Source organism: Hylobates moloch, unplaced genomic scaffold, assembly GCF_009828535.3.
Source record: "Hylobates moloch isolate HMO894 unplaced genomic scaffold, HMol_V3 SCAFFOLD_7, whole genome shotgun sequence".
Classification (NCBI taxonomy): Eukaryota; Metazoa; Chordata; class Mammalia; order Primates; family Hylobatidae; genus Hylobates; species Hylobates moloch.
In genome coordinates, this window is record NW_026652282.1 from 18,819,022 (window position 1) to 18,840,453 (window position 21,432).

Below are 21,432 nucleotides of genomic sequence, written 5' to 3' on the forward strand. Positions count from 1 at the left end.
AAAAAAAAAAAAAAAAAAAAATCTTAATTAAAAAAAGCCTCAATAATAATAATAAAAAAAGAAACCCGGGGTTTCGTACCTAGCAGAGCAGCTCCCTCGCTGCGATCTATTGAAAGTCAGCCCTCGACACAAGGGTTTGTCCGCGCGCGCGGGGGCCCGGCGGGGCGTGCGCGTCCGGCGCCCTCCGTCCATCCCGCCGACCACGGGCGGGTCTTGGGGGGGGCGCGGGTCTTAGGAGAGGCGCGTGTCCCTGCTGCGCGCAGCCCGCTTCTTCGGTTCCCGCCTCCTCCCCGTTCACCGGGGGGGGGGACTCGTCCCCTCTGGGCTGAGACGGGGTCCGGGGAGCGTGGGTGGGAACCGTGGAGGCGGGTGTGCCGAGCGGGGGGTCTGTGGCCTGCCGGCGCCTGTCCCAGGGGTGGCCGCGCGGGCCCGGGGGCGGCCACCGGAAAAAAATAAAAATAACCTAATAGTAAAAATCAAGTAGTACACAAAGCTAAAGGTTGCTTTTACATATGTACAAAATTTCCAAGTAAAATAATAAGCTAAATCTGGCAACTTAAGTCTATATTATGCTCAAGTAGGATTTAGTTAGAAGTGTAAAGATTTGAATTTTAAGAAATCTGTCAACTTAATTCATTATGTGAATAATTTAAAGGAGGAAAATAACAGATGACAAAGAATTTGAGAATATTTAGCAGTCATTTTAAATAAAAACGAATGCAGTATACTTATGTAAAATTAGCCAGGTGTGGCGGTGTGTGCCTGTAATTCCAGCTACATGGAAAGCTGAGGCAGGAGAATCGCTTGAACCCGGAAGGTGGAGGTTGCAGTGAGCTGGGATTGCACCACTGCACTCCAGCCTGGGCAACAGAGGGAGACTCTGTCTCCAAAAAAAAAAAAAAATATATATATATATATATATGTATGTATGTATGTATATCTCCACCTAACAAATCTGTACTTGTACTCCCTGAATCTAAAATAAAAGTTAAATTATAAATTACTTGAATAACATAAAATTGCAATAGAGATGAAACTACCTAAACGTTAATAGAAACTTAGGTTGTGGTAAATAGAAAATATAATAGATAGCAAAAGCCATTTCCACTGAAAATAGGAGAAGATGAGGATGCCTATTATCTTTTTCAACATTATTTTTTGAGGCAACTGAGATAGTAAAGTAGATGAAAACAGTATAAATCTAATTATTTGCAGGTGATGTGAATACTAGAAAATCCAGGAAACTTACATAGAAAATTATTTGAATTAATGAGAATTTGATAAAGTGATTGGATAAAGCCAGCCTAGATTTTTTCTGTATACTAAATGCTAACTCATTTAAATAGGATTTCCTTCCCACCCATTTCCTTTCAAAGTAATCAAGTGTTAAATTTCTAGGAATAGGGCCGGGCGCTTGTAATCCCAGCACTTTGGGAGGCCGAGGCGGGCGGATCACGAGGTCAGGAGATGGAGACCACGGTGAAACCCCGTCTCTACTAAAAATACAAAAAAATTAGCCGGGTGTGGTGGCGGGCACCTGTAGTCCCAGCTACTCGGAGAGGCTGAGGCAGGAGCATGGCGTGAACCTGGGAGGCGGAGCTTGCAGTGAGCCGAGATCGCGCCACTGCACTCCAGCCTGGGCGACAGAGCGAGACTCCATCTCAAAAAAAAAAATTTCTAGGAATATAGTTAACAAGAATGGTATTGTGAGACTGGTATGAGTTATGTTGAGATCTTATTGAAAGACATCGAAGTCTGAATATGTGGAGAGGCATGCTGTATTTCTTGTATTGAAATAACAGAACTGGCCAGGCTTGGTGGCTCACCTGTAATCCCAGCACTTTGGGAGGCCGAGGTGGGTGGATCACTTTTAAGTCAGGAGTTGGAGAACAGCCTGGTCAACATGGTGAAATCCTGTCTCTACTAAAAATACAAAAATTAGCCAGACGTGGTGGTGGGTGCTTGTAATCCAGCTACTCTGGAGGCTGAGGCAGGAGAATTGCTTGAACCCGGGAGGTGGACGTTGCAGTGAGCCGAGATTGCACCATTGCACTCCAGCCTGGGTGACAGAGCAAGACTCCGTCTCAAAAAAATAAAAGGAACAATGTCTATTCTTCCCAATTTATTATGAGTAATCCCAAGGAGGGGGGAGGGGTTTAAAAGTAGACCAACTGATTTTGAAGTTTATTTGTAAAAATAAGTATCTAAGAATACCCAAGAAAACTTGAAAAAAGAATCATAGTGTGAAGCGAAATATGTCCTATTTGTTAATGTACTAGAGGGCACGATAATCGAATAGGAAGTATGAAAGGAATACACAAGGACCTAGGAATGTCAAAGGAACTTGAACAGGTCTGAGTATGTATTTCTACACACTGCTAATATGGTCTAAGATACATTTCAGTTGACTTGGGAAAAGGTTTAGTTGAGTTAATGTGTGATGCCGGTATAGTAAGTTATCCATCTGCATGAAAACCAAGTTAGCTAACAATAGAAATAGGAATTTTGGTGACTTAGGCTCTAAATGTAAAAACTAATACATTTAAGACAATTTAGAGTACTTAACCTTGGAGTTTGGAAATCTCTTAAAGATAGGACACTCAGACTGTTAATGGTATTATAATGTTGTCATTACCAAGCCAAAAATCAGACTAGAAGAAAGACTAGTAACAAGCATGACAGGGACTTGATCCCTTGAATAATGCAGAGTCCCTACAACTTAGAAATGAAGTTAGCTAAATTTAAAAAGGTATAAAGGATATTTACTGGTACTTCTCAGAATAAGTCAAATAACCTGTAAAAAGTACCACAAGACAGGCCGGGCACGGTGGTTCACGCCTGTAATCCCAGCACTTTGGGAGGCCGAGGCGGGCGGATCACGAGGTCAGGAGATTGAGACCATCCTTGCTAACACGGTGAAACCCCGTCTCCACTAAAAAAATACGAAAAAAATTAGCCAGGTGTGGTGGCGGGCACCTGTAGTCTCAGCTACTCGGGAGGCTGAGGCAGGAGAATGGCGTGAACCTGGGAGGGGTGGAGCTTGCAGTGAGCCAAGATCGCACCACTGCACTCCGGCCTGGGCGACAGAGCAAGGCTTGTCTCAGAAAAAAAAAAAAAAAAAAGTACCACAAGACGGTCAACCCTGTTGGTGGCCCAGGAAGTTCTTGTGAAAACATTAGCAACAGACTTCACAAAATTTAGTAGAGGGGCAATATCCCATGCTGGGGAGGTTGCGAGGAGACAGGTGCTCATATGCATTGCTGGTTGGCGTGTGAATTGCTATCAAAACCGAAACACAAGGCTTCTACCCTGTGTTTGAGCACACAGCCCGCAGTTAAAAAGGTATCACTACAAGGTTTTATTATAGCTATGCTTGTAGTGGCCAAGGCTTGGCAGTGACAACAGAAAGAATGTTTTTAGTGGAATGGTGTATTTTTTAAAATGTGTGTTATTACCTGGAGAGATGTTAGGTGAAATGTTCAAGTTCCAAATGATGTGTGGGATCCAGATTTTACAAAAGAGAACGTACATTTGTGTTTGTGTGCAAGCATTCGTAAGAATCTGTGTGAACGTATGGAAAAATTATGAGCATATCAAACAGGATTAATATGTGGATTGAAAGCAACGGTGGTGTTAGTACCTCCTATATTTCTCCATAGTTGGACTTGTATGATGCATTGAGGCAAATTATAAAACAATAGGACAGAAAAGTCCCAGTTTCTTAAAATTATAACTGTGAGGCTATAAGAAGAATGATGAGAAATAACATGGGCTAGGTTATCTTAGGGAATTGTAGTGAACTTTTTTTTTTTTTTGAGACAAGGTCTCACTCTGTCACTCAGGCTGGAGCACAGTGGTGTGGTGATCATGGCTCACCACAGCCTCGAACTCCCGGCCTCAAGCGGTCCTCCCACCTCAGCTTTCCGAGTAGCCGGGACTACAGGCAGATACCACTAGGCCCAGCTGATTTTTCTTTTTTTTCTAGAGACGGGCTTTCACCATGTTGCCCAGGCTGCTCTAGTACTCCTGGGCTCCAGTGTTCCGCGCACCTCAACTTCCTAAAGTACTGGGATTATAGGCGTTGGGCCACTGACCCCAGCCTGGCAAACTCTTAAACTCTTGATTTCTGACTATTATATTTAATTTTTCTTTTACTTAATGTGGGTTTTTTTTTTTTTGGAATTAGAAAACTAAAAGATGACAGTAACTCCTGTTTAGTTGAGGATGTTGCTTAGATCCAGATGTGTCCCCAGCGTAGAGCCTCAGTACTTCAAAGATACAGCCGACCTCAAACTTCTTTCCTATATTAACTATATATGATCTGTATGGAAATTCCAGCTGGTCTCTTTATTGACTCTGATGGTGGGAGCTGTTATATATAGCTTTATTAGCAGTAGCCCAAGCGTTAGAGAAAATTGAGAAATAACATGTTAATAGTTTAAGATGCAGAAATCATAAACAATGAAGTCATTCAGTGCTTAGTATAAAAGAAAAATTAGGCTGGGTATGGTGGCTCATGCCTCTAATCCCAGCACTACGAGAGTCTGAGGTGGGCAGATTGCTTGAGCCCAGGGGTTCAAGACCAGCCTGGGCAACATAGTGAGAGCCTGTCTCTAGAAAAAGTTTTTAAAAAGTTTATTAATTAAAAAAATAAAAATTAAAAGAAGATGATACAAATAGTGATAGGAGAGGCAGTATAGATTAGAGATGAGTCTGAAGTTGGCTTTCAGATAGTAATTAGGTATACTTCGTGGATCTGTGGGCAAGCTGGATAACACCTCAAGTTTGTTTCTGCATTGGTAAAATGGGGATGATAATAGTGCCTCTAGGATTGTTGCTTTATTGAAATGAGAAGGCATTTAAAGTATATATGGTAAGCACTTAATTTTTGCTGTTAACAGACATAGATGAAAGTTTTTTGGTTCCTGTAGCAGATGCTGTGGATAGCTGTGGATATAAGCCCATACTTGGCGCTTTTTTCCTCCTTCCTTTACTATTGTTTTTTGTTTAACTACATCCACATGTTGGCTCACTCATCTCTTCCTGTTCTTTCTGGAAGGTTCTCATAGAAGACTGTATTCCGGTACTGAAGAGGTACGCCAAAGAAGGGAGAGAATTTGATTATGTGATTAATGATTTGACAGCTGTTCCAATCTCCACGTCTCCAGAAGAAGGTAGATTTTTTTAACCAAGATATTTATGATGGAAATGTTTCTCTTGGCACCATGTGAGGGTGAAAGGATCCTAGAGATTGTGTAGTTCTCTCACGTTTTTAAAAAAGGGAGTTAAATTGAGGTCCATGGTGGAAAGATGACTGGATTTGACTTCAATTCCTGTTCTGCCACTAAATGAGTGAACTAATTCAGTCATTTGAAACAAAAATGAAGTAAAATGACTCATTACATTAATGAGACGGTAAATCATTTGACAATTTATTTAAATGATGTGATTTTCAACCTGTATTGGTACAAACTGGTCACTTACCTAAGCAACAACAGAGATAATTCCCTTTCTCAAACCATGTTTGTTCCAAATCACAGCTAGTTCGTGTTTTTTCAATGAACTCAAGTTCCTGCTGAGTTTGCAGGCTCTGAATTTCTCTCAGGATTTTGCTGCTTGCCCCTTTTTTAAAGCAGTTTTCTTTCACGTTTCAGCCACTGCCTTTGTGGCGAATCTATTGGTATTTTGAGAGCAGTGCTAGGTGGATGTGATTTTGGCATCCAAAATCAATTTCATTATCGTTCATGAACAAGATCTTTGAATAGTGGGTCTTACACTCGTGGCTCTTTTTCCTCTTTTGGTATTGAGTATTTGAATATTTTACTTCAGATGTTGTGGATACATACAAACCCATATTTATGAACTTGTTCTTTTAAACATTCAGATTCCACATGGGAGTTTCTCAGACTGATTCTTGACCTCTCAATGAAAGTGTTGAAACAGGATGGGAAATATTTTACACAGGTAGGCTACTTAACAGTTTTTTCCGTCAAAACGCTCTAAGACTTTCATATTTTGAAATCTGAATGCATATTTTTGAAATTTGTATCTGTTAAGGATAGAGCGGCATCATCGGATTATGTTCTTTCAAACAGTAAGCTTCTATCTAAGTTGACCTGTTGTCTGTTGGGAATTAATGAGTTATCAGTCCTGGTCTTTCGCTGTAGTATGAGCTGCTGCCACCAGATGGAGACACAGACTGATTTTCTTTTTTCCCCTCCCCTCATCAACATACACTTGATGAAATAGCTCTGGCTGTACTGTGAACTCCTGCCACCAGATGGAAGCAGATTGTGGTGTTTTTCTCATTCTCTAGGGGATTCTAAACTTAAACTTTAAAGATTACATTTCTTGGTGTTAAAAATATACATATATATCTCCTATTGAAATCCTTAACAAAATTTTGAAAATGACAGCAAAGACAGCTAATTGATAATACAGTCTCTTGGTACAAAATTCCTTGATTCATAAACATAAGATAAGCACTTACGTAGCATTGCACTCTGGATCTCTGAATTATTCTAAGTTTACAGGAAAATACCCTCCTCCATTTTTAAAAAAAAGTACTGCCAGCCTGGACAGCATAGTAAGACTCTATCTCTACAAAAAATTAAAAAAATTAGCTGGGTATGGTGGTGCATGCCTGTAGTCCTAACTCTGGAGGCTGAGGTGGGAGGATTGTTTGAGCCTGGGAGGTTGAAGCTGTAGTGAGCTGTGGTCGGGCCACTGCCCTCCAGCCTGGGTGACAGAGTGAGACCTTGACTCAAAAATAAACACAGTATTAGTATACTGTATTTAAATGTCAGGAACAGGCCAGGTGCGGTGGCTTATGCCTGTAATCCCAGCACTTTGGGAGGCCGAGGCAGTTGGATCATCTGAGGTCAGGAGTTCGAGACCAGCCTGGCCAACATGGTGAAACCCCATCTCTACTAAAAATACAAAAATTAGCCAGGCATGGTGGCAGCAGCCTGTAATCCCAGCTACTCAGGTGGCTGAGGCAGGAAATTACTTGAACCTTGGAAGCGGAGGTTGCAGTGAGCCGAGATTGCACCACTGTACTCCCAGCCTGGGCCACAGAGCAAGACACTGTCTCAAAAAAAGAAAAAAAAAAAAAAATCAAGAACAGGTAGAGGTTTTAACTTTATCCTCCTGAGGAGGTGTCTGCCAGCGGACCCTATCCTGGACATTTTATGGAATCTCAGGTTAATAATGCTGAAAACAGCTTAGCAATTCTAGGAGACATCTTGATTCAGGCTCCAGCCTATCCTGTTGTTCCCCTCTTCCCTCTGTGTGCAAAACCTGCAAGCACTTTGCGCTTGGCGAAATTGTTCGGAGGCTTTGAGGAGAGCAAAGCACTATCAATGAATGGAGTGTCTCCGCCCCCTGCAACGTTTAGAAATGATTTTTACAAACATGCTGTAGATGGATATAACTGTTCAAAGCAGGAGTCTGCAAACATTGGGCCGAATCTGGCCTCCTGCTTGCATGTTCGTAAAGTTTTCTTGGCATGCAGACACGCCCATTTATTACATAGTGTCTGTGGCTGCTTTTGTACTGAGTAGTTGCGGTAGGTACTGTATGATCTGCAGAGCCTAAAATATTTTCTATCGGACCGTTTACAGAGGAAGTTTGCTGACCCCTGTCTTATAGGAAACCTGCAGTGAAACCTGCTCAAACGAAGCTTTCTTATTGTAAAGAAGCAAGTTGGACTTACGATGGTTTTTTTTTTTTTTTTTTTGAGTTGGAGTTTTGCTCTTGTTTGCCAGGCTGGAGTGCAATGGCGCGATCTCAGCTCACCGCAACCTCCACCTCCTAGGTTCAATCGATTCTCCTGCCTCAGCCTCCTGAGTAGCTGGAATTATAGGCATGTGCCACCACGCCCGGCTGATTTTTTTGTATTTTTAGTAGAGATGGGGTTTCTCCATGTTGGTCAGGCTGGTCTCGAACTCCCAACCTCAGGTGATACGCTCCCCTCGGCCTCCCAAAGTGCTGGGATTACAGGCGCGAGCCACTGCACCCAGCCATGATGGGTACTTTTTAAGCAGAGCATATAGAAATTTTTTCTTTTCATTTTTTTAAGCTAGGTTCTTGGTCTGTAGCCTAGGCTGGAGTACAGTGGCACAGTGGCACTCATTGCAGCCTCAACCTCCCAGGCTGAAGTGATCATCCTGCTTTGCCCTCCCAAAGTGCTGGGATTTCAGGCATCCATTGCCATGCCTGGCTAATTTTTGTAGAGATGAGGTCTCACTATGTTGCCTAGGTTGGCCTTAAACTCCTCGATTCGAGTAATCCTCCTACATCAGCCTCCTGAAGTGTCGAGGTTACAGCGATGAGTGACCGTGCCCAGGCAGAATTTTTTCTTTTAGGTTTTTGCAAATACATGGAAGGAAATCTCAAGCAGCTTAAATTAATCAAGGAAAAATGTGAGGCTCTGGGATCTTGAACAAAAAGAGACTGAAAAAAACTGGGATCCACTACAAACTAGTCAGTCTGTAGTACAAAAGGCAGGACAGAAGAAGACAGCCACACTAACTCCACCTGTTGTCTACTACAACCATGTGGCTGTTCTTCTTTTGTTCTGAATATTGGCATGGCAGGCTGCCTCCTCTGGAGAGCTGTTATCTTAGTATAAAAGGCTAATAGAATGCTTGCTTAGAATACTACCACAGCCCATTTGTAAATATTAATGACCCAGGCTTTGATATCTTGCCTTTGCCAATAGACTTTTTACCAAAATCAAAAGGATTGTATGCCCAGGGCTGTCTTGGTTTCTAAGAATTGTCCAAAAGACATATGACATGTTTTCTGTCCCCATGTTCATTACAGTTGGAACCACAAAACAATCTCATTATATAACACCTGGGGTTCATTCAGTACATTTGGTGATTGACAATGTCACATGGTAAGATTTATGTGGACTGGCATGTAGACCTTTCAAGAAGTAGTAATTAAGTCAAAAAGCAAGTGATTTGACTCAGGATGTGTTGATATAGTTGCCACAGTGCAGTTTTTTTTTTAATTGCCAGGTGACATGCTTAGGAGGTAACCCAGATTCTTGGCATGCCCACCCGCTTTGCCCAAGTGTGCAGCTTAGAACTGGAGTCAGGTTGGCCGGGCGCAGTGGCTCACACCTGTAATCCCAGCACTTTGGGAGGCCGAGGCGGGTGGATCACGAGGTCAGGAGATCGAGATCATCCTGGCTAACATGGTGAAACCCCGTCTCTACTAAAAATACAAAAAATTAGCCGGGCGCTGTGGCGGACACCTGTAGTCCCAGCTACTCGGGAGGCTGAGGCAGGAGAATGGCATGAACCCGGGAGGTGGAGCTTGCAGTGAGCCGAGATCCTGCCACTGCACTCCAGCCTGGGCAACAGAGTGAGACTCTGTCTCAAAAAAAAAAAAAAAAAAAAAAAAAAAAAAAAGAACTGGAATCAGGTTAAGGGTGGGATGAAAATGTGGTGTTTTACAAAAGCTAAATGTTCCCACCCAAAACTGCTAGCTGTGAGTTCGTGGTGTCATTGGTGTTACTGTGGCTGCCTGAAGGCAGCCGTGTCAGCATCCCAGGAAGCTGGGGAATGCATCGTGGAAGGGCATGGGAATCAAGGTGGGCCAATAGAATTTGAACTGGGGAGGAAGTGTTTTCATGGAACCTAGGAGGCAGATCCTGGGATTTGACCTTCCTCTCTTCTCTCCCCACAGCCCCATTTAAAAAAAAAACTGTAAGTTGTATTTCTCTCTCCTTTCTGCTTGTCTTCTAGAAGCAACCCATCCTTGGTCTCACTTTTTTTCCGTTTCCGCATTTTATAGATGGTTCTTAATGTATGATTTCCTAAATCATTATACTATTTAATTTTGCTTGCTTTTGAACTGGATAAAAGTTGCTAAGGATGTATTCTTCTGTACCTGTTACTGAGATGTCATGTGCCTGTAATCTTAACTACTCAGGAGGGTCGCTTGAGCCCAGGAGTTTGAGGACAGCCTGGGCAACATAGTGAAGACCCCACCTCTAAAATAAACAAAAGCAAATGTCACCTGTCCACACCTAACATGGGGAAAAGAACTTTCTAGAACTGAAGCTATCGAATTTGGATTTAATCCCCTAGTGAAGCCTCAAAGGGTTAAAGAAACCAATGACTAATAAAATCTTGAGTTTGCAGGATTGCAGGTAAAAAAAAGAAACAACTTGCTGAAACACTGAAACTCCCTCCACTTAAGAGAGAAAATCATTGGCTAAAATCTGTTAAAACCAATATGGCCAATTAGAATTTGCACAGAACAAGGTTGCTGATGTCACAGCCTAAGTTTCCACCACTTGCTTCATACTAACCACTTCCACGCCCTCAAGTTTGCACACAAGACCCATTAGTGGGCATAAAGAGATAGCTATACATGCCTGAGGATTTTCCAGATCTACCCTTTCCTTTCCATCCAGGAATCAATCACCTGCAAATCTCAGAACCTACCCTTTAAACTTTTTTTTTTTTTTTTTTTTTTGAGATGGAGATGGAGTCTCACTCTGTGGCCCAGGCTGGAGTACAGTGGCACGATCACTGCTCACTGCAACCTTTGCCTCCCGGGTTCAAGCACCTCTCCTGCCTCAGCCTCCCGAGTAGCTGGGATTGCAGGTGTGCACCACCACACCTGGCTAATTTTTGTATTTTTAGAAGAGATGGGATTTCACCATGTTGGCCAGGCTGCTCTCGAACTCCTGACCTGAAGTGATCCACCTGCCTCGGCCTCCAAAGTGTTAGGATTATAGGTGTGAGCCACCGTACCTGGCCCCTTAAACCTTTTCTAATAAAAGGACTGCCTTTAAGCCCAACACAGGGAGACATATTTAAGCTGGACTCCTGTCTCCTTGTTAGTTGACTTACAATAAAAAGCTTTTCTTAGGCCAGGCATGGTGGCTCATGCCTGTAATCCCAGCATTTGGGGAGGCTAAGGTGGGAGGATTGCTTGAGGCCAGGAGTTTGAGGCTGCACTGAGCTATGATCACAGCACTGTACTTCAGCCTGGGCAACACAGCAAGACCCTGTCTCTGAAAAGAAATTAAAATAAGCTTTGCTTTTGTTAAAACCCCAGTGTTCTAATATTGACTTCTAGCACATTGGGCAGTGAGCCCCTTTTTCTTCGATAATGCCAGGTGTGACCCCACCCCTTGTTCTATCCCTTCTTCTTATCCTTAATGAGTGCTTAATTCTTTGCTATTATATTTTTATTCTGCATCTCCCATTTGTTTCTCTTAAAAAATGTCATTCCATTTAAATAGACAGGAAAGTGAAATGTATCGTGTTACTTTTTTGGGGTAGGTCTCTATTTGTGGTGTGTGTTTTTTTCTTTGAAACTCCTCGACAATGTTGGGAAAGAACAAATTGAAACTTTCCTATTTTCTTACCACAGTCTGTGTAAGGAAGTCTTCCCATATAACCTCTATAAAGAGTGTGGTGTCAATTTTAAGATGGCAAAGCCCTTTACTGTGCACCTTGGTGGCATTTTCATTCTATAGCTTCCCCAGTGGTGATGTGTTCTAAAAACAACTGGGCAGTTTTCTATTTGTGAATCTTAAATTACACGTGTGGTGTTTATATGCTCTCATGGTGAACTTGATGTTGAAACCAAATTACATGCTGGCGAAGGGCACTTTGGCCATGGCAATATCCCACTGCAGGACCCTAGATGATGGGTTACTAAACAGGCTGGCACTGAAGGATGACGTCACGTTGAGTGAATGTGCTAAGTTAAAACCACCAAGGCCAGCTCTCAGAATAGTTCCAATCTCTTGCCCGTGACTAGCTGGCTGGTTGGTTTTGAAAGCCATTCTCAGGAGTTCTTACATCACAGGCTGCCTTTATTTGTAAATAATTTTCATCTTGCATTGTACTTGGCTATTTTGAGGCAAATTAAGAGTAACTTTTTCTTTTTTTTTTTTTTTTTGAATTGGAGTTTCACTCTTGTTGCCCGGGCTGGAGTGCAATGGCACAATCTCGGCTCACTGCAACCTCCACCTCCTGGGTTCAAGCGGTTCTTCTGCCTCAGCCTCCCGAGTAGCTGGGATTACAGGCGTGTGCCACCACACCTGGCTAATTTTTGTATGTTTTAGTAGAGACATGGTTTCACCATGTTGGCCAGGCTGGTCTCAAACTCCTGACCTCAGGTGATGCACCTGCCTCAGCCTCCCAAAGTGCTGGGATTACAGGCCTGAGCCAGCATGCCCAGCGAAGAGTAACTTTCTTAAGAAATAGAATCAACCACCTGGATTCAGTAGTCTTGTGAATACCAACTTCAGTGATTAAAAGGAAATAGGTGGTATTAAATACCAGTTTTGTTTTCTAAATTCATAATGAAAAGCATTTGGGGAAAGTCGTGCTAAGAGGATGATAAATGCTTCCCCAGACTTAATCCATATCTACATTTTAACAAGATCCCCTATGATATCATATGTACATTAAGGAGTAAGAAGCATTGCTCTAGAGTTAGGCAAATACTGTATCCATTCAGCATCTCTGCTATACCTTGGCTGGCATCTCTTGATTCTCTTCACCTTTTTTTCGTTATGGTCACAGGATGGCTGCTGCAGCTCCAAATATCACATCTAGGTTATAGCTTGGAAGAAAGTTGAAGAGGCAGGTGGCTCTCTCTTTGTTCAGAATCAAAAGCTTTTCCAGCAGCTACCAGCAGACTTCCAGTATATCTCACTGACTACCCTTAGCTGCTGGAGATGCTGAAAATGGGGTGACTGGAAAGGGAGAAATGTTAGAATAATGAAGTTGAGAGAAAGTTTTTGATAAGGTATGCAACTAGGGGATATCCCTAGCATATATATCCTGAATAAACTTTTGTTCTCTTATACACAGATTCTAGGGAAAAAATGGGGGTGAATATAGTTCTGTGTCAACATTTTAGACTCTTAGGAGAATTATAGTTTAAACCATTGTGGAAATCAAGAACACTATCTTTTTGATATTTCATTTGTAATATAATGGTGACCGTTATTGAGAAAATTTCCTTTGAATGAGTTATTTGTATGAATCTTTGCAAATTGCGTGGTTTTAATTCAGTGACTGTGTCACTAATAAGAAATTGGTTTCACTGCTTTCTATCATTTCATATTCTAATAATTTGAAATGGCTTGGTAAATGAGGTAGAAGGATAACGAGCTCTAATGGGTCTATAAATAGAATGCAGTGTGATTTGTGAAAATACAGAAGCCTTATCTTGTTTTTAAAGATGAACTTGTATCTAAAGCTAGAATTGTTTTCCTTTATTAAAGACCTTCAGATGAGTGGGGCCCTTGGAAGGACTCAAGAATCCCATTTGCTTATCTCTTTGATTTAGGGGAACTGTGTCAATCTGACAGAAGCGCTGTCGCTCTATGAAGAACAGCTGGGGCGCCTGTATTGTCCTGTGGAATTTTCAAAGGAGATCGTCTGTGTCCCTTCATACTTGGAATTGTATCCTTTGACCATGACATTCTGTTGCCAGATCAAAGCACCCAAGTAAATCATATGCCAGCTAAAAAATTTAAATCACAATAATAAACAATTAGCTTAGCCGTAGAGTATATAAAGCCCTGGTTCTCAAGCTTAGGTGCACATTGGAATCCCCTGAGAAGCTTTAAATAAAATCTAAGATTCTAGACTTCCATTCTCAAAAGTTTTGGGGTGTGGCTTGCCACAGCTTTCCAGGTGCTTTTAATGATCAAGCACTACTGGTCTAAAGCATTGGTTCTCAAAGGTGTTGCCAGACCTGCAGCATCGCTCAAGAACTAGTTAGACATGGACGTTCTCAAGCCCCACCCCAACCTGCTGCCCAATCAGAGGAATTCTGGAGGTAGGGGCCCAGTGACCTGTTCTACCAGCCCTCCCAGGGATTTATGTGCACCTGAAAAGTTTGAGAAGCCCTAGTCTAAAATAACCACCCTACCTGTGGCAGGTAAAATGTCTAAAGACACTCATTCTACTCTTACATTAAAATTACCTGACATTAATACTAGCATCAATTTCTACACTTGATGCTAATTTGCAGTAGAAATCGAGAACCAGAATGATGTTGGGGACTGCACAGTTAACATTGGTGTTCTCTGTTCTGCTTAGTAAAGTTAGTCTAGAGAAATGAAACACGGAGAGAAAAAAGGAAATGAGCATTATCATTGGAAATTTGTGCCGCGACACAGCTGTGGGCTGTAGTCTGCAGACAGCTTCCTTACCTGCTGTTGCCAAGTCCAGGTTCCTGTGACGGCAGGTTTTTTTTGCTGTCAGGGGAGCGACTGCTGCTGACCTCCAGTGAGGCCTGGTCCCATCGGGCTGGGGCAGAGCCCGACAGGACCGACTGCCTGCTGAGACCAGATGGCCAGCAAGAGGCAATGAGAACCCTCTAGATCCTCCATAATAATGGGAGACTTTAACACCCCACTGTCAACATTAGACAGATCAACAAGACAGAAAGTTAAGGATATCCAGGGCTTGAACTCAGCTCTGCACCAAGCAGACCTAATAGACATCTACAGAACTCTCCACCCCAAATCAACAGAATATACATTCTTCTCAGCACCACATCCCACTTATTCCAAAACTGACCACATAGTTGGAAGTATGCAGTGTGATTTGTGAAATACACAGGAGGGGAGTACTCCACCTGCTGGGTGGCCCTGTCCCTCCACAGCCTGTACAGAGCTTCAGCATCTCCTACCAAGTGTCCACCTTTGTTTAGGGTTCCCCTCAGCATTTTTGTCAGGCCTGTGTTTGCATGTTTGGAGGTTTGAGAAATCAGTTGATAACATTTGAGGCAAAGGCTTCCACCTGCTAGTTCTTCTCTCTCCCTCCTTCCTTCCCTCTCCTTTCCTCCTCTGACCTTTTTTCCCTCTCCACCTCCTTCCCTCTCTTCCCTCCCCCTTCCCTCTCTTCCTTCCCCCTTCTCTCCCTTCCCTCCCCGTTCCCTCTCATCCCTCCCCCTTCTCTCCCTTCCTTGCATCTCCCGCTACCCCAACTTTCCCTCCCTCCCTCCCTCCTTTCCTCCTTCCTTCTTTTCCTTCTCATACTAATTCCCTAAAACTTGTGAGACTTTGGAAGCGGTAGTGTTACCTGAGAGAATATTTGTGTTCCTTTAGCCTTCTGTTGTCCACTCAGTACCTCCTTCAGACCTCCTAGGTGGTGGGGATGTCCCCAGGATGCAGAGTGGCCTTATTCAAAGGCCTTCATTCTCATTCCCACAGTGCTCTAAGCCATGAAGCTTTTCATCCATCTTTCAATTTGTAGGCCAGCAAACGAATTACAAGTGATGCCTTTTCTTCCTTGAATTACCTGCTTTTATTCCTTGACTCCCTGTCCAGGTGGGTATTTTACACTGTTTGGAAGAAAGCTAAACCCTGAAGATCAATAGCCCCTAATCACATGTGCTGCAAATAGCCTTCCTGACCTCCATATGCTGTACATGACATCAAAATGAGTCAGGCAATTGATTGTGAATTCCTTAAAGTTTTCCTTTTTTTAATAATTATTTTTAATTTAAAAAAGCAAATGGAAAATGTATATTTTGGTGAGCTTAGGGTGTTTTTTTTTTTGAAAGTCAGCTGAAGGATGGTTAGACAGCACAGCGAAGACTGCTAAATGCACTGACCGCCCTCCCCCATTAGAATGTGATTTTTGTTCCTTTTTATTTCTCTGTGGGCTTTTGTTTTTGTTTTTGTTTTGGTAGATCGTCAATTTGGATATTTGGAGGAGTGAACATCGTTGTTTTGCTGGAGGGAAGATCTTGATGGTGTTTCTTTCCCCAAAAATTGACTTAGATATTAAAATTTGGTGCTTATAAGAGAGAGTTAAAAAAAATAGGATTGCTTCAATTAAAATTACAAAAGAGACATTTCACGTGTTCTGTCGTTTTATTTCAGCCCAGTCCCCTCTTTCTGACTTGTGATCTCATAGAGCAACGGTATCTCCTGGTCTGTTTTTAGTTCTGTCACTCGATGTCATTTATCGCTTTATAATAGGATGGCCTTGGGGCCTTTTTTGAACAGTAATAATGACTTCATTTGCCACCATGCTAAATGATACACAACCTGTTACATTCACCAGTCCTTCATTATACCATTGACCTGAGGCTAGCAAGAGATTTTGTCTGACTGTAAAGTTGAAAGTCAAAAGCTTATTTCTATTCCCACTCTTACCAGTGTATTAGATGTGGAAATAAAAGTCATTTTGGGTAGCTGCTATGAAACTTTCTGAGCAGATTCTTGGCTGCACCGATGTATGACAGAATTTGTGGAGAGGCCTGTGGCAATGTGAGCAACTTGAAAACTCCTAAGGAAGTGCAGGTAGCTAACAGCTTGGTGGTGTTTGTGGGTAACGATCCACATCACATTGACTTGGATTGTTAGACATCAGTGGGTTATTCTGTTGTTTTTATAAAAGGTTTATCCTGTATCAATGGAATGAGTCATTTATGGTGAATTTGCAATAAGCAAAGCATTAAAAATGAAATATTCAGTGTCTATTTTGAGATAGGATTGGTGTCAACACAGAACATTCTTCCTCCCAAGGTAGGAATCAATAGTATGGTATGTAAAAAAAAAAAATTTTTTTTGAGACAGAGTCTTGGTCTGTCACCCAGGCTGGAGCGTAGTGACCTGACATTTTTTTTCTTAAATAAGTGAATGTCTACTTTTTCTTATCTTTTTTCTTTTTCTTTCTTTTTCTTTTCTTTTTTTTTTTTTTTTTGAGACAGTCTTGCTCTGTCGCCCAGGCTGGAGCGTAGTGGTGCGATCTCTGCTCACTGCAACCTCCGCCTCCCAGGTTCAAGCGATTCTCCTGCCTCAGGCTCCCGGGTAGCTAGGATTACAGGCGCCTGCCACTGTACCTGGCTAATTTTTGTATTTTTTAGTAGAGATGGGGTTTTGCCATTTTGGCCAAGCTGGTCTTGAACTCCTGACCTCAGGCGATCAGCCCACGTCAGCCTCCCAAAGTGCTAGGATTACAGGTGTGAGCCAGCACGCCCGGCCGCCTACTTTTTCTTTGTATTAGATTGGCATGGAAGAAGATGAAGAATAAAGGAGTTAGTCATGTTCTAATTAGACTTAAATTTTTCTTCTGCACATAGGTTAAAAATAGCATTAGTAGACATTCTCCCCATCCCCTCCAACTCTACTGTAGTGCTTTGCAAAGCTCTGTGTACTGTGTAAGATATAAAATGATGGTAGTGTTACTGTAGAACACTGTTTGGGGGTCAATAGAATTGGATTTTTTCTACTTTATAAAAGAAACCAGGTATATGCTGTCTGGATATCGTGTTTTTAATAACTGGGCATGATTTTGTACTTGAAGACTAGCTTGAGGCTGGGGCAGCAGATCCACTGATAAATCTGTTGACACAAGTCCTGCAAAGACCTGAGAGGTGGAAATGAAGTGGATCAGGTTGTGCCAGGCCATGGGAGATACATTCAGGAGAGAATAAGGGATGTGGAATGGGAAAGAAAGGAATGGAAATCTCTGTCTTTTCATTTTGGGTGATAATAGTGAATTTTGACCCAACTCACTTCTTTGTATTGGAGAAAGGATGACGTATGTTTTGAACATCTTTGTTACTGTTTTAAAACAAAAGCATGCAAACTGAACTCTGATAACTGAAAATCCCCTCTGCTTTTGCTGACTTTTAAAGAAATGTTATAAGATCTAGCATTGTTGTTTTACTTTAATGGCTGTGGTGTTATATAGTATTACAGTCTCCTTTATAACTTACACTGGAATATACTGTAGTATCATATAGCTGCTTTTTAATTAGAGACAAGACAAATATGACTGTTTAAAATTCCATTTAACACATCAGCAGATGTCAACAATTTATTTAAAAAATGAAATGCTGCTTTCTCGTAGAAGTGTGATCGATTTTTATTTTAGAGACTTGACTAATGGTGATCCAGCGGGGCTAGAGGAAGGCTAGGTTGACAGTGTTTTTAATGGGCTGGAGCAGTGCTGATGTCGAAATAAAAATGTGCTAGTACTTCCTGTACAGTCTGCATAGTCACTTCCTTGCTTGCATTAACTATTGCTGACGCAAGACTTTGCATTTCTACCATCTGTCTCAGTAGATTCATCAATTTCATTCTGGTCCCATGACTCCTGGGATAGGGTGGGGAATTGTGGGGGTGTGGGTTTTGTGTTAAATATCATTGGCCTGTGTTCAAGGCTCCAGAGCAGGACCAGTCAAAAGTGTGGTTTGTCAACCAGCTCTTTGTTTTCTAAGGAATGCACTTCAGCTGACCTGTTTTTCACAGCAAGACTCTCATTGAAAGAAGCAGTGTGCTGATATTTCCCTGTGGCACAAGCTCCTTACCACATCTTGGAGCAGCATTTTTTTGAGACCGAGTTTTACTCTGTCACTCAGGCTCGAGTGCAGTGGCGCAATCTTGGCTCTCTGCAACCTCCGCTAGGGTTCAAGCAAATTCTCGTGCCTCAGCTTCCCGAGTAGCTGGGACTATAGGCGTGCGCTAGCTACCACACCGGACTGTTTTTTTTATTTTTAGTAGAGACGGGGTTTCACTATGTTGGCCAGGCTGGTCTCCAACTCCTGGTCTCAAGTGATCTGCCCGCCTCAGCCTCCCAAAGTCCTGGGATTACAGGCGTGAGCCACTACATCCGGCCTTGGAGCAGCAATTTGAGTACTACTCTTCCAGAAGCCAGTTGGGCCGCATTATTGAATACCTAGTTCCCAGATAAGAGCTGTTATGTGACCTTGAAGAAGTACTCTATCTCCTTCAATTACCCTCTTGCCAAGTGACTTTGTACTAAATCTTTAACCTTGCTGTTCTTTTGGCTAATAAATCACTTTCATTTACATTATCCTGCTCTGTCTTAAAACAGCTTTGTGAATGAGATGTTAATAACACTAGGCAGGCCAGCAGTCCAAGTTTGAAATGTGCCTGAGGGTCCTATGAATCTGGGTTCCAGCATTCTTAATTTCTAACGTGGATGCTTCCATCAGAGGTGCTTAACTGTTTTTGTACCTTGGACTCATTCAGCAGCTGCCTGGTAAAACCTGTGAACCCCTTCTCAGAAATATTTAAAATACATAAAATAGGATTCCAAGAAACAAGTTAAATTTTCCAAAAACTTATGATAGAATATTTGTGCTGCTTTATTTGTTATATAGCTAGATCAAGTGGTGGGTCACATACCGTAATTGTGAAGTAGTAATAAGCGTAAGATCTGTAGCAACTGAAATGTGATGAAAACAACATTTGATTTCTCTTGTTGACAAAGTTACAAGAACTGCTGTGTACTAACATGATTTGTCACCGGTGTTCATGCTTAAAGGAAATGCTAAATTTCAGTGGGAGGGCTGGGCGCGGTGGCTCACGCTTGTAATCCCAGCACTTTGGGAGGCCGAGGCGGGCGGATCATGAGGTCAGGAGATCGAGACCATGGTGAAACCCCGTCTCTACTAAAAATACAAAAAATTATCCGGGCGTGGTGGTGGGCGCCTGTAGTCCCAGCTACTCGGAGAGGCTGAGGCAGGAGAATGGCGTGAACCCGGGAGGTGGAGCTTGCAGTGAGCCGAGATCGCGCCACTGCACTCCAGCCTGGGCAACAGAGCAAGACTCTGTCTCAAAAAAAAAAAAAAAAATTTCAGTGGGAGTTAGTAAAGATAAAGATAGAAACATTTTCCCATCCAAGTTTATGGGGTCACAGAATTCTGTCCATAGGCCCCAGGTTAAGAACTCCTGACCTACAGTTTTTGCTTCCATTGTTTTCATTGTATTTGAGCGGTGGGGAAGGGTAGGTGGGATCCCTTCACCCTTCTGTCAGAACCTGAAATCAACACTGGCAGATCAGTTCTCCTCAGCCAGAACCATTTAAAATCTCAATTACCTCATGTAGTCATCCTACTGATTTCTGCTTTACTCATTATTTCAAAAATGAAAAATAGAACATGGGCAAGAAATAGCCCAGGGCTTCTGGAAAGCTATGTGAATCCTCTTGGATGTGATTTCCCTGGGAAATTGGATGATAAATGTGACTGGACAGGTAGACTTAGCTCTTGTATCTGGGGGTCCTGGGATGCTCAGGCCAACTAATTAATGCAGACAGTTTTCCCATGCACCAAGCAACCATGTGATCATTTCAGTGGGCAATTTTTTTGTGATGAAGCATCAGGGAATAGGCCCTTCTCTGTGCAACTTTGCACAGGAATGTAAAAGTAAGTGAATTAGGCAGCCTTTCTAGGAAAGAAGCAGGCCAGGTATATTTTAATGGAAGGCCTCCAATATCCAGAGAAGGGAGGGTTGGGGGTTGCTCCACCCCATTTCCTAAAAAAGACTGGCAGTAGGTCAGTCTCTGTAGCCCTTGGCCTTGACCATAGAGTGGCTTATTAGAGATCATTCCTAGTTCCACCTATTAGGGAATACTTTTTTCTTGACTTTGTTCTAAAATAGTCTTAATCTTGGTAAGTGATTATGATAGTAGCTTAGGTTCTTGCTAAGTGATTCAGACTGCTCCCGTCTGTTCATTGCTAAGGGACAGAAACACTCTTTGGACTTGGTCACGCACCCAGCTCTACACTACATTCCATGTCCTCTTAAACTTTCTAGATGTTCTTTCTCCAGTTTAAATTTGGCACCTGAAATTCCCCCTCTGTCCATCTTCCCAATGCTAAGGGGGAGCTTTTGCCAACATGTCCTGTGCATTGCATGTTCCCTTCAGTGTTTCTATTTTATGATCCTCATCCCGTATCTACTGACCATGTATGTTTACTTTTTATTATTATACTTTAAGTTCTAGGGTACATGTGCACAACGTGCAGCTTTGATATATAGGTATACATGTACCATGTTGGTTTGCTGCACCCATCAACTTGTCGTTTACATTAGTTATTTCTCTTAATGCTGTCCCTCCCCCAGTCCCCCACCTCATGACAGGCCCCGCTGTATGATGTTCCCCGCCCTGAGTCCAAGTGTTCTCATTGTTCAGTTCCCACCTATGAGTGAGAACATATGGTGCTGGGTTTTCTGTCTTTGTGATGGTTTGCTGAGAATGATGGTTTCCAGCTTCATCCATGTCCCTGCAGAGGACATGAACTCATCATTTTCTGTGGCTGCATAATATTTCATGGTGTATATGTGCCACATTTTCTTAATCCGGTCTATCATCAATGGACATTTGGGCTAGTTCCAAGTCTTTGCTATTGTAAATAGTGCCACAGTAAACATACATGTGCATGTGTCTTTACGGTAGCATGATTTATAATCCTTTGGGTATATACCCAGTAATGGAATTCCTGGGTCAAACGGTATTTCTGGTTCTAGATCCTTGAGGAATCGCCACACTGTATTCCACAATAGTTGAACTAATTTACACTCTCACCAACAGTGTAAAAGCATTCCTATTTCTCCATATCTTCTCCAGCATCTGTTGTTTCCTGACTTTTTAATGATGGCCATTCTAA

General features: G+C 42.4%; 1 protein-coding gene across 2 annotated transcripts in view; it reads left to right on the forward strand.

Moving 5' to 3' along the window:
- The window catches only part of SMS (spermine synthase), a 55,567-nt gene extending 39,709 nt beyond the window's left edge, over positions 1 to 15,858 (forward strand). For both annotated transcript variants that reach the window (XM_032756676.2, XM_032756678.2), the window contains exons 8-11: positions 5,060 to 5,174; positions 5,885 to 5,964; positions 13,336 to 13,451; positions 15,329 to 15,858. In XM_032756676.2, coding sequence (XP_032612567.1) covers positions 5,060 to 5,174; positions 5,885 to 5,964; positions 13,336 to 13,451; positions 15,329 to 15,368 — 351 coding nt within the window. In that variant the 3' untranslated portion in view covers positions 15,369 to 15,858. The remainder of the gene's footprint in view (positions 1 to 5,059; positions 5,175 to 5,884; positions 5,965 to 13,335; positions 13,452 to 15,328) is intronic.
- Positions 15,859 to 21,432: the final 5,574 nt, after the last annotated feature.